The following is a 13670-nucleotide window of genomic DNA, read 5'->3' on the forward strand; positions in this document are numbered from 1 at the left end:
AGACCGTGCCCTGGGCTGAAGGTGGCGCTAAACCGCTGAGCCACCCGGGCTCCCCCCTAACAATACTTTTAATAGATTTATTAAAAGTCTGTCTCTAAGCAAAATAAGCCAGTCTCCAAAGACAAGTACTGTATGATTCCACTTACATAAAGTACATAGAGTAGGGGTGCCTGGGTGGCTCAGTGGTTGAGCATCTGCCTTTGGCTGAGGGTGTGATCCCTGGCATCCTGGGATCAAGTTCTGCATCAGGCTCCCCTCGGGGAGCCTGCTTCTCCCTCTGCCTGTGTCTCTGCCTCTCTCTCTGCATTTCTCATGAATATATGAAAATCTTTTTAAAAAATGTACATAGAGTAGTCAAATTGGAGAGAAAGAAGATAGAATAGAGTTTGCCAGGAGCTAGGTCGGGGGGTGGAGGGGAAGGAAGAAATGGGGAGTTCTTGTTTAATGGGTTTAGAGTTTCAGTTCTTCAAGATGTAGAAAGTTCTTGGAATGCCTGAGTGGCTCAGTTGGCAAGCACCTGACTCTTGATTTTGGTTGAAGTCATGATCTTAGGGTCCTAGGATTGAGCCCTATGTCAGGCTCCATGTTTATTTTATTTTATTTTTTTTATTTATGATAGAGAGAGAGAGAGGCAGAGACACAGGCAGAGGGAGAAGCAGGCTCCATGCACCAGGAGCCCGATGTGGGAATCGATCCAGGGTCTCCTGGATCAGGCCCTGGGCCAAAGGCAGGCGCCAAACTGCTGCACCACCCAGGGATCCCAGGCTCCATGTTTAGTGGGGAGTCTGCCTGAGGATTCTCTCCCTCTCCCTGTGTCCCACCCCCTGTGCTCATTCTCTCTCTCAAATTAATTAATTAATTAAATCCTTAAAAAAGGACGTAAGAAAGTTCTAGAAATGGATGGCGATGATGGTAGCACAGCATTATGAATGTAAGTAGTACAGCTGAAGTGCACACTTAAAAATAGTTAAGATGGAAAATTTATATTACATGTATTTTACCACAATTTAAAAAATTAGGGGGGAGCCTATCTTTTAAAGATAGACTTTTGGGACACCTGGGTGGCTTAACGGTTGAGCGTCTGCCTTTGGCTCAGGGCGTGATCCCTCGTCCAGGGATTGAGTCTTGCATTGGGCTCCCTGCATGGAGCCCACTTCTCCCTCTGCCTGCATCTCTGCCTCTTTTTCTCTGTGTCTCTAGTGAATAAATAAATATAATCTTTAAAAAAAAAAAGATTTTATGCTTAGGAAAATTTATGAAGATCACCTTATTCCTAGGATACATTGTCTTCAAATTTTGCATAAGAGATTGTGTTTATGTAATGTTTTAAAGTTTTTATGTACATAATTTCATCTAAGGTATTGAAATAGGCAGAAATGATTAGTGAAATGTCATTAAGGAAATATATTAATAATGACATTGAGGAGATCCTTTGTATTATACTTCAACTAGAAATACCTAAGGAACTTTATTTTTTTTACAAAAAAATTATTTTAAGCTTTATTTATTTTGGTTAGTCTCAGCTCAGAAGGAAAGTGTTTTATATTACCTAAAGGAAAATTATTTTTATCAACTTTATTTATTTATTTATTTATTTATTTATTTATTTATTATCAACTTTATTTTTTATTTTTTTTTTTTTTAAAGATTTTATTTATTTATTCATGATAGACATAGAAAGAGAGAGAGGGGGGCAGAGACACAGGCGGAAGGAGAAGCAGGCTCCATGCCGGGAGCCCTACGTGGGACTTGATCCCGGGGCTCCAGGATCACGCCCTGGGCCAAAGGCAGGCACCAAACCGCCGAGCCACCCAGGGATTCCCTATTATCAACTTTAAATTTGAAAACTAATCAGAAAATCTGTGAAATGTTGGAACGTTCAACTTTTGTTTTTCAAAGCTATTTTAAAGCCAGAGGGATCAACTTTCTTGGTTTAGGGGAGCATGGCTGGCTCAGTCAGTAGAACAGGGACTCTATCTTGGGGTTGTGAATTTGAGCCCCGCGTTGGATGTAGATTATTTAAAAATAAAATCCTTAAAAAAAATCAAGTTTTTTGGTCTAAATTAATAAGGCCATCTTTTAATTCAGCATTTTACAAGCATTTATTGGCTTGTGAAAAATGAAAACATAAATGGCAGATCCATTTCTTTCTAAAACTTGTCAATGAGGGATCCCTGGGTGGCTCAGTGGTTGAGCATCTGCCTTTGCCCATGGTGTGATCTTGGAGTCCTGGGATCAAGTCCTACATCGGGCTCCCTGCGTGGAGCCAGCTTCCTCCCTCTGTGTGTCTCTGCCTCTCTCTCTCTCTCTCTGTGTGTGTGTGTCTCTCATGAATAAATAAATAAAATCTTTAAAAAATAAAGAAAAACTTGTCAATGGTACAAAACAGTGATAATAAATAATTGAAATAGCACTGGAAATATTCTGAATGTGAGAGGTATTGGGGTGTCCTATTTGGATTCAGTGTTTTAGATGAAATGTTGAGGTTCTGCTCCAAATATCGGTGGCAGGAGAAATTAGTAGATTTTAAAGCATCTTGTCTCATTTTCTCCTTCAGAGTTCTTCCCCTTTGTTCTCTGTTCTATGCTACAGGCCAAGACCTTACTACATGATAATAGCTTGTGGCCAGCTCTTATAGTTCTCTTAATTTAGAAAATATATCTTTTGAGGAACAGGCCTCCTCTTGAGCTGCAGTTTACATGAAGTTGTGAAGATAAGGGCCCTTGAATATCAATTTTCGAAGACATTTATCACTGAGACAACTTCTCATGGTTCTTTTTTTTAAGATTTTCTATTTGTTTATGAGAGATGTAGAGAGGGGCAGAGACACAGGCAGAGAGAAGAGAAGGAGGCTTCCTGCTGGGGGCTCAATATGGAACTCGATCCCAGAACTTTGAAATCACGACCTGAGCCAAAGCCAGATGCTCAAACCACTGAGCCAACCAGGCGTCCCCATGGGTTCTTTTACTATTATTACACCAAAAACGTTTCAGATATTTCCTTCCTAGTTTCCCAAACAGAAAATGAGGAGGACTGGATTAATGATTTGTTTTTTAAAGATTTTATTTATTTATTTGAGAGTCAGAGAAAGCACAAGCAGAGGGACAGAGAGAGGGAGAAATAGGCTCCCTCCTGAACAGGGAGCTGGACTGGAGGCTTGATCCCAGGACCCTGGGATCTTGATTCCATGACCTGAGCTGAAGACAGACAGTTAACCTACTGAGCCAGCCAGGTGCCCCTGGATTAATGATTTTATATTCAGACTGACCTGAGTTGAGTTCATAGCTCCTCTCTCGTGGTGGTCTAACCTACCCAACCTCAGCTTCCTCATCTTTAAACATCTCCGAGCCCAGTAGACTTGGTAATGAGTTTTGATTTGCATTTTCTGACTTAGATAGGTAAAATGCTACCCATATTCTAATGGCTTCTCTCTCCCTCATAGCTTCACATCCCCTGGATCAAGAAGTTTTATTAAAAGTTAAAACCGAAATTGAAGAAGAGCTAGAATCCCTGGACAAAGAAATTTCTGAAGGTCTGTTTATTCTTATTTTTCTGGTTAATTAGTAGACTCAGAGTTTGATGTGGTTTATTGTTGGTTTGGTATTTACAGTAGAGCTTTTTCAACATTATACAGCTTTATTGGTATAGTATTATAAGGGTGCAACCACAAGGTATCCTTTCTCTTTCCTGAAAGATAGGTTTATAAATGTTTCCAAACTATACCTGATGGTCTTTTCCTGGACTTAATAGACTAAGCAGTCATGTTAAGGTAGTTTCCATTTCATGTTGTTTAATTTATATTGGTATTTTTAAAAATTAATATTCACATTAAAGGGGAACTGTAACTAAGTGCTTCCATTTTTGCATGTATGTATGCTATGGATAGCTGTAAGAGTAATACACAAGTAACTTTGTAGGCATGTCTTTTATACTTAATATTACATCATAAACCTTAAACACAGTTTTCATTCTCTGTGCCCGGCTGACTCAGTTGGTAGAGCATTTGACTCTTGATCTCAGGGTCGTGAGTTGAAGCCCCATGTTGGGTGTAGAGCTTACTTAAAAAAACAATAATAAAATAAGTGCTTAAAAAAACAGTTATTCTATTAACTTCATGAAATTCCATATATTGAATGAATATTTATTCAATCATTCCCTTATAATTGCGGGGAGCATTTGGATTTTCCTTATTTTGCTTTCCATAATTAATTACATTGAATATCTTGCCCAATGATTTTTTTGTACAGCTTTATATCAAGATGTATTTCACACATTTACCCATTTAAAGTGTACAGTTGAGGGACACCTGGGTGGCTCAGTGGTTGAGCGTCTGCCTTTGGCTCAGGGTGTTATCCTGGAGTCCTGGGATTGAGTCCCACATCGGGCTCCCTGCATGGAGCTGCTTCTCCCTCTGCCTGTGTCTCTGCCTCTCTCTGTGTGTCTTTCATGAATAAATAAAAACAAAAATCTATAAAAAAAATAAAGTATACAGTTGAGTGGTTTTTGGTATATTCACAGAATTGTGTAATCATTACCACAATCGACATTTAGAACATTTTTAACATCCCAAGAAGAGATGCTGTACATGTTAGCAGTCACTTTCCATTTCTGCTCTTATCACCCTTGTCCTCATCCCTGTTCATGGCAGCCACTAATCTAACTTTCTGTCTCTATGTTTGCCTTTATGGATATGTATGTAAGTGGAATCATACACTGTGTGGTCTTTGCTGGTTGGCTTATTTCTTTTTTTTTTTTTTTTTTTATTTATTTTTTTTTTTTTTGGTTGGCTTATTTCACTCAGCATGGTGTTTTCAAGGATCATCCATGTGGTAGCATGTGTCAGTACTTGATTCCATTTTACAGTGGAAGAATACTCCAGTGTGAATATACCATATTTTGTTTATCCATTCAAATGGATAAACAAAGTTGATGGACATTCAGGTTGTTTCTACTTTTTGACTGTTATGTATAATGCTGATAATATTTTTTTCTTTTTTTAAGGTTTTATTTATTTCTCTGAGAGAGATTGAGAGAGAGAAAGTACAAGCAGAGGCAGAGGGAGAAGGAGAAGCAGACTCCTCCCTGAGCAAGGAGCCCAATGGGGGACTCAGTCTCTGAACCTCAGGATCATGACCTGAGCTAAAGGCAGACACTAAACTGACTGAGCCACTCAGGCACCCCAACCTTTGTCCACTTTTGATAACAGCACTTATACATAGTAAAATGAGCAGAAGGCAGAAATGAAAAAAAAAAAAAAAGCAACAAAGCATCACATGCAATCACTTATTAAACCCCCGTATTATCTTAGACTGATTATTAAAATGGATGCTCTCAAGTTTGCTCACAAAATTATTGTGAACTTTGTAGCCATTTGCATCTTTCTTGGAGGAAAACACTTTATAAAGAAATACACACTTTAGTAAAATTTGTAGCCTTCTAGGTGCAAACTTTAGATTAATGCAGTGAATACATTATGGAGGTTATTAGTAACTCTTGGGTGGGTGCTAGCTGCTTGCTTTACTAGGATTCTGTGCCCTACATCTCACTTGTACCTTGGAACAATGATGACTCTGCCTGTTTTTCTCCCAGTTAGAGTATGGCACTATAACATGGAGTAAGGAAGCAGATGAAAAGCTGTAGTTTGAGCTGAGGAGAGAAGCTGTAGTTGCCTCTTTCATAGACAACTTGTATACTTGTATCACCTTCATAGTTTTAAATTTTATCCATGTACAGGAATATTAAGTTTGAAAGTTCATTTTTTTAAAAAATATTTTACTTATTTATTCATGAGAAACACAGAGAGAGAAGCAGAGGCACAGGCAGAGGGAGAGAAGCAGGCTCCATGCAGGGAGCCCAATGTGGGACTCGATCCCAGGACTCTAGGATCGCGCCCTGGGCCAAAGGCAGACGCTCAACCGCTGAGCCACCCAGGTGTCCCTGAAAGTTCATTTTAAAAAGGGAAAGAGGGGTGCTTGGGTGGCTCCGTTAAGCATCTGCCTTCAGCTCAGGTCATGATCCTGGGGTCCTGGGATTGAGTCCCACATCAGGCTCCCCGCTGAGCAAGGAGTCTGTTTCTCCCTCTTCCTTTGTCCCTCCACTTGCTCATGTACCTGCTTGCTCTCTCTCTCAAATAAATAAAATCTTTTAAAAAAAAGATAAAAAGGGATTGAATTACGGAATTGTTGAATCATGTGTTGTATACCTAAAATTAATGTAATACTATGTTACCTATATTGGAATTAAAATTAAAAACTTTTACTTTTTTTTTAAGATTTTATTTGAGAGAGAGCACAAGGGGGGGTGAGGGGAACTTAATAAAAAGCTTTTTAAAAAAGGGAATGAAAGTAATTGACTCATCCTGTCAGATGGAATAAGCTGATTAGAATCTGGTTGAAGAAGTGCCATATCTATAAAGGTAAAAATGAAATCTTAAAAAAAAAATACTGGGATCCCTGGGTGGTGCAGCGGTTTGGCGCCTGCCTTTGGCCCAGGGCGCGATCCTGGAGACCCGGGATCGAATCCCACATCGGGCTCCCGGGGCATGGAGCCTGCTTCTCCCTCTGCCTATGTCTCTGCCTCTCTCTCTGTCTCTCTCTGTGTGACTATCATAAATAAAATAAAATTAAAATTAAAAAAAAATACTAAGAGTGGGATAATAGAGCCAAGAGTTGCTTTCCATATATCATTCTTGCATGAAATTGGTATGTAGTAACATACTAAATTGGCTTGTGTATTTTATTTTTTTATTATTTTTTATTTCTTTTTTTTTTTAAGATTTTATTTATTAATGAGAGACACAGAGAGACAGAGACACAGGCTGAGGGAGAAGCAGGCTCCCTGTGGGAAGCCCGATGTGGGACTTGATCCCTGGACCCCTGGATCACGACCTGAGCGGAAGGTAGTTCTTCAACCACTGAGCCCTTGCTTGTGTATTTTTTAAAAAATATTTTTGAGGGAGAGACAGCAGTGAGCACAAGTGGGGAGGAGGGGCAGAGGAGGAGGGAGAAGTAGACTCCTCACTGAGCAGGGAGCCCTTGCAGGGCTTGATCCCAGGACCCTGGGATCATGACCTGAACTGAAGGCAGACACCCAACCAGCTGAACTACCCACGTGTCCCTGTGTATTTTTTTTTAAAGATTTAATTTATTTTGTATTTTATTTTATTTTTTTAAGATTTATTTATTCATGAGAGACACACAGAGAGAGGCAGAGATATAGGCGGAGGGAGAAGCAGGCTCCTTGTGTGGAGCCCCATGTGGGGCTTGATCCCTGGACCAAGGATCACGCCCTGAGCCAAAGGCATATATCCTCAATCACTTACCACCCAGGCGTCCAAAGATTTAGTTTATTTGTGTGAGAGAGAGAACAAGAGCAAGAGCACATGTAAGTCGGGGGAGGGGCAGAGGGAGACAGAGATTCCACATTGATCATGGAGCCTGACACCCACAGGCTCTATCCCATGACCCTGAGATCATAACCTAAGCCAAAATCAAGAGTTGGATTCTTAGAAAAAAAAAAAAAAGAGTTGGATACTTAATCGACTGAGCGACCCAGGCGTCCCTTGGCTTGTATATTTTAGCATGTCAGTTTTGTCTTTTCGTTCTCCTAAAACTAAGGTTTTCCATAAAAATCTTTCTTTAAAAAAAAAAAATCTCTAAACTAGGACCTATTAAGCATTGTGTTCCAGGAAAGATTAATATCTCATAATGATTGTCTACCTTTTTAAGTGGCTTATAAGTGTTGGTTATAATAGTAGATGTCTTAATTCCCTGAGTTATTTTTAAATACCTTTTTTTTCCTAAATATTTTATATATTCATGAGAGACACAGAGAGAGACAGAGATATAGGCTGAGGGAGAAGCAGGCTTCCCACAGGGAGCCCGATGTGGGATTTGACCCCCAGACTGGGATCATGCCCTGAATCAAGGGCAGCTGCTCAACCGCTGAGCCACTCAGGCACCCCAATCCCCTGAGTTTTAATAGCACAACTTTTTTCCCCAAAAATTTTAAGTTTTTTTTCCCGGTAATCTCTATACTCCACAGTGTGGGATTTGAAATCATGACCCTGAGATCAAGATCCCATGTTCTTCCAACTGAGGCAGCCAAGTGTCCCTGTAGCACAATTCTTGATATTATTTATTAAAATAGGTTTTTCTTTTACCCTATCTTCAGCTTTCACCAGCACAGGCTTTGACCGTCATACTTCTCCTGTGTTCAGCCCTGCCAACCCAGAAAGCTCAGTGGAAGACTGCTTGGCTCATCTTGGAGAAAAAGTATCACAGGAACTGAAAGAGCCTCTGCAAAAGGCATTGCAAATGCTCCTCAGCCAGTGAGTTACTATCATTGCTGAGTGGGAGCATGATTCTCTAAAGTAGTCTCTGGATTTCTCTTGCAGCACTGGGTTGATTAAGGCTTTGTTTTAGGTGAACGATGTCACTTCTCACTTTACTTTTTCTTTCTTTGCTTTTTGTTTGTATTTTGAGTGACAGCTTTTACATCAAAGTGGTGATTTAACAGTTCCGACATGGATTTGATCATTTGTGTTTACTTGTTGAACTCTTTGGTTTCAGCAGCTGTTTTCACTGCTTTGTAAATGTAAATAGGAGCTATTTCACTTGTTCTGACCACTTTTTACTATCATTCTCTCTAGGGGCCAACATAAATATAATGGTTATGGTTTTATGCATTGCAATGTGCAATTAACATCATGTCAGTATTTTAGGTATCTCACATGTTGCTAAACTTTGTGATCGCACATCTGTCTGGAATTGCTGCCACATTCGTATAGTGGGACCTTCTCTACTAACTGTGGTTTTGACTGTTCAAGCTAAAGGCAAGAAGCTCAAAGTGAAAGCACATTAAAATAGAACCAAGTCATTTAATGTAAATCTTAAAAATTTTTTTCCTCTAAATCTTTACTTAGAATCATTAAGGAATTGGTATGAATTAGAAAAAAATTTGTTTTAATGAAGAATGACATCTAAAACAGGATGAAGACTGTTTTCTTCACTATAAAGGGTCAGATGCCAAATTACTGGTGTAGGTACAGGTAATTCCTTACTTTCATATCATATGTAACCATTTGTTAGAGGGAAGAAGTTTGAGTTTAAGGAGAATTTGGTTTGTTTCTATGTGTCCTGGTGACATTAGCAAATATAAAAATCCAAATTATGTATAGGATACTGAAATGAAAATCGTATTTGGACTTTCTTAACTGTATACATAGGACAGTTTAAATGAATCTGAAGAGATTGCGAGTGGCTAAAAATAAAACTTAAAAAGGAAATTTGGATGTACAGCAATGGTTTTTAGTGTTCTGTGAAGCATAGGGGACCCGAGATGGTGAGGGACAGGATGAGTGGGTGCCATGCTTCTTACATCAGAAGAGCTATATTTTCATATATATATATATATATATATTTAATGATGTTCCATTAAGATTTGAAGAAACCTACTGTTTTGCCAAAAGAAAAAAACTTGTAAGAGCTATTGGGACTGGAAGTAAAATAACTGAGAAGTAGAAACCAAATATTCTGTTTCCAATTTTGGTACAAACTATTTGTGGTTTTAAGCAAACCATTTCATTTGATATCTGAATTTCCCCATCTATTAATTTTAACTTTACTGGGATATTATAAGCTCTCTGAAGAACAGATTCATTTAGGTTATTAGGTGTTTTTTGGGCATCCTTTTAGTAATTTATAGGAAAAGTTGATATCTTTTCACTGAAAAGTAAATTATATTTAAAAATCTATAGTCGGGTGACTACTTGGTGGTATTTTCCTCCCAGACCCTCAATGCTGAGATAATTATTTCTTTTTTAAAATTTTTATTTATTTATTTAAAGGTTTAATTTTTAAGTAATTTCTATACCCAGCGCAGAGCTTGAACTTATAACCCTGAGATCAAGAGTCCTGCATTCCACTGACTAATAAGCCAGCCAGGCACTCCTGACAAAATTATTTTTTAAACTGGTACCTCTGGTTGTATATCACAGTCAGGCTTCTCTATGAATAAATTTTTTTCACAGTAATCTACTTTTGAATGTTGTTAATAAGCTCTGTCACTAATACCTTAGAAATAAGTAACTGATGGTGAACTAGAAGTATTATACAGGTTGATAGGAATAGTTTGTAAGGTGGAAAATACCACCTACTCCTTCCAACAGTTTTGTTTAAGTGGGAAAATAATCCTGAACTCTTCATAGCCAAGCACTAGCAGTGTGAAGAAGTTCCCCCTGCCCCTTTTTCTTCTTTGCTATGTTCAGGTAGCTCATTAGATAGGGCTGATCTATCTGTGTATTAGATTTTCTGTGTATTAGATTTCCTTTGAATGTGTTAGTCTGCTGGATCTTTTATGTGCATGTATGTGTGTACATATAATGATTCAAATCATGTTTCATTCTGAAAGATGCTAAAGTACTTTAGCCTGATAGACAAACTACCAGTAAGGACTACTGTGACCCACAGCAGCATCACACATTTCAGGAGAGGAAGTGAAGGGACTGATAGACACAAGTAAACATGAGGGAGGATATGGATAGGTAGACTGTGTAGTATCTGAAATTCAAGTTTTATGACTACCTCCTCCTATTGAGCCCATGACTTCTAAAAATTCTAAGCTTACTTTAATGGTAATGTAATATCAGGAAGTTAGTATATAACATCTTATAAAAAAAGGTCATCCTACATACCTTACCTCCTTTCTGCATCACTGTGGTATTGATTTTACATTGACTTATGTAAAAGAAGGATAATGTGTGTCATCAGAACTGGTTCCTGAAGTATGTAGACTACCACTACACAATAGATGAAATACAAGTCACGTATATGCAATTTAAAATCTTCTAACAACCACATTAAAAATTAAGATTTTTTTAATATGTTTTATTCGGCCCAATATATTCAGAATATTATAGTTTTAACAGGTCCTCAGTATGAAAATATTAATGAGCTATTTTGCATTCTTTTTTCCTTACTAAGTCTTAGAAATCTAGTGTGTATGTCTGCTTTCAGCATATCACTAGCCACATTTCAGATGATCACTAGCCGCATGTGGCATCAAGACATTATTGTGATATGTTACAGAATCCTAATTTAAAATAGGAGTAGTAAAAAAAATAAAATAAAACAGGAGTAGTGTGGTCTGTGGACCCAGATCTAGTTGGTTATGAATTCCTGCATTGCTGGTTGCCAGCTATGTAGATTTGGGATAGCTTCTTAGCTTTTCTTTTCTTTTTTCTATTTATTCATGAGAGACACAGAGAGAGAGGCAGAGACATAGGCAGAGAGAGAAGCAGGCTCCGTGCAGGGAGCCCGATGTGGAACTCGATCCCGGGACTCCAGGATCATGCCCTGGGCCAAAGGCAGGCACTCAACCACTGAGCCACCTAGGCGTCCCAAACTCTTAGCTTTTCTGAGCTTCAGTTTCCTAATGTGTAAAATGATAGTATGTGATATAAAGTATAAATATATAAAAATATAAAACTGAACAGTAGGCCACCAATAAGTGGTAGCTATCCTCCATATTAAATAAATATTCATAGGCTGAAGAGATCACAGACACAAGTCAAAGCAGAAAATGGCTTTGGAATGGATTTTAAATTCCTATAAAAGCAAGACTCCTCCCCTTTTTTACATATATGTTAATAGTTTGCCCACAAAAGTGAGGGGTAAGTTTTATTAAATCTGATATTCAGGCTATTGATGCTTTCATATGCTACTTAGCACTAAGTATTTGTTGTTAAGACATGAAACCAAGTCTTATACATAGTACCCAAAATCCTTCAGTAAATTAGTGAGTGTTGTTGTCATCACTCAGTGGTTTTTTAGTTTTGGGTGTGACTAGAACTTAGTTGGAATTAATCAGAAAAGCTTATCTTTGCCCTCCAGGATTTTATGTCATAAGACTCCAAGTTAAACATAGAGCTCCGTTTACTGGCCTTATTTTAGCCCAACTCCTTAGATCCTCAGTTTAAGAGGTCTTTCAGTGACATATTTCTTTAAGTTTTAAATGTTTTAAATTTTTTGCCTTTTAAGAAAGTTAAAATTGTGCTTTTAATAAAGAGATCATTTTTGTTAACTATTTAATCTTTTTTAATAACCCAAGTGTGTGTTTATCTGCAACATGGAAATCCTATTGGATAAGTTTCAAATACTTTAAGTTTATTTTAAAAACATTATTTTCATTATTGTTATGTTATTAACTGCTTTCCCAAGCTGATAGCATGCCTCTCAGCCTATAGGGAGTGCTTGAAGTAAATGCATACCAAATGTTAAAAGCCACATCTCATACAAATCAATATACTGAATATTCTTTGGTACTTTAGCAAAAAAGTTCAACACAGAATAGTTACTGTATTTTTATTCATCTGGAAATTTAGAATTTTCCTTCTTTGTGACCCAGACTCTTAAAAAAAAATCTCTACAGGCCAGTGACATATCAGGCATATCGGGAATGTACTCTGGAGACCACAGTTCATGCCAGCGGCTGGAATAAGGTATTAACCAAATTATCTTTTCTCTTACAAGATTTTAGTGTGTTGATTAAAGTGCAGGAGAAATTGCTAACATCATATAAGAAAAAACTATTAGAGCTCATTATTTAATGCATAACTCCAATTGTGTTAAGTGGATGTTTTTTATTAAAGTGGTTTTTTGATTAATGATGTGAGATTATGGGTGGCCCAGAAATATGTGTCCCATAGGATGCCATTCTTCCTTCCTTTTCTGTTCTGAATTCTCCATCATTTCTTCACTTCTCTGTATTAGACATGACATTTACCTCCAAATGGTTGTTTGCTACCCTGTGTGTATGTCTTGGGGTGAAAAAGAATAAGAGCTTCATTTGGGAGACTGCTTCTTCTGTTTTTTTCTCTTTTTTTGTTGTTGTTGTTCTGGTTCTCTTAAATGAGTGAATACCATTTGTGTTTTATAGTTTACAAGGTATCTCATGTCACATCTCATTGGATCATTACAACCATCCTTTGCAGAAAACAGAATGGATTTTATAGCTTTTGTCTTGTTATTTAGTTAGATCAAGTGAGAAAAAAGTCAATTGTCCTGGACACCTTGACTAGGAAATGTTGGAAGCAACACTAGAGCTGAGAACTCAGGTCTTCTGATTCCAGCTTTAGTTTTTTTTCCACTGTATCATACTGTTTATCCATGATCTCAGACTGTGTTATCCATTTATCAACTTGAAAAGGCAGAAAGTGTAAGTACAGGAAGGCTCAGCTCAATTTGAGGAAGAAGTGTGACTCTTAGTGATCTTGTGCTAGGGATGAGAAAATTCAGTAGAATTATTATTTTTTTAAAGATTTTATTTACTTATTTGATGCACAGAGAAAAGGTGAGCACAGCCCGTAGAGGCAGAGGGAGAAGCAGACTCCCTGTGAGAGCACAGCCTGTAGAGGCAAAGGAAGAAGCAGACTCCCTGTGAGCAAGGAGTCTGACGTGGGGCTCCATCCCAGGATCCTGGGATCATGACCTGAGCTGAAGACAGACGCTTAACTGACTGAGCCACCCAGGCACCCCAGAATTATTTTTATAAATAGGCACCTCTGCTCTGAATTTAAGTTTTAATTTTATCCAACAATTCCATACATCACTCAGTACTCATCATGACAAGTGCACTCCTGAATCCCCATCACCTATTTAACCCATCCCACC

At 38.1% G+C, this 13670-nt stretch overlaps 1 protein-coding gene across 22 annotated transcripts in view; it reads left to right on the plus strand.

The window, feature by feature from the left end:
* The window catches only part of BCL2L13 (BCL2 like 13), an 84740-nt gene that overhangs the window by 23743 nt on the left and 47327 nt on the right, over window positions 1-13670 (plus strand). For 5 of the 22 annotated variants that reach the window (XM_072799645.1, XM_072799648.1, XM_072799646.1 and 2 more), the window contains 3 exons: window positions 3443-3532; window positions 8173-8329; window positions 12430-12499. In XM_072799645.1, coding sequence (XP_072655746.1) covers window positions 3443-3532; window positions 8173-8329; window positions 12430-12499 — 317 coding nt within the window. Of the gene's footprint in view, window positions 1-3442; window positions 3533-8172; window positions 8330-12405; window positions 12500-13670 lie in introns of those variants that run through there. The other 17 variants (XR_012017916.1, XM_072799664.1, XM_072799665.1 and 14 more) reach the window with 6 other exon arrangements.

The sequence above is a fragment of the Canis lupus genome, chromosome 25 (genome assembly GCF_048164855.1).
Source record: "Canis lupus baileyi chromosome 25, mCanLup2.hap1, whole genome shotgun sequence".
In the NCBI taxonomy this organism is placed as follows: domain Eukaryota; kingdom Metazoa; phylum Chordata; class Mammalia; order Carnivora; family Canidae; genus Canis; species Canis lupus.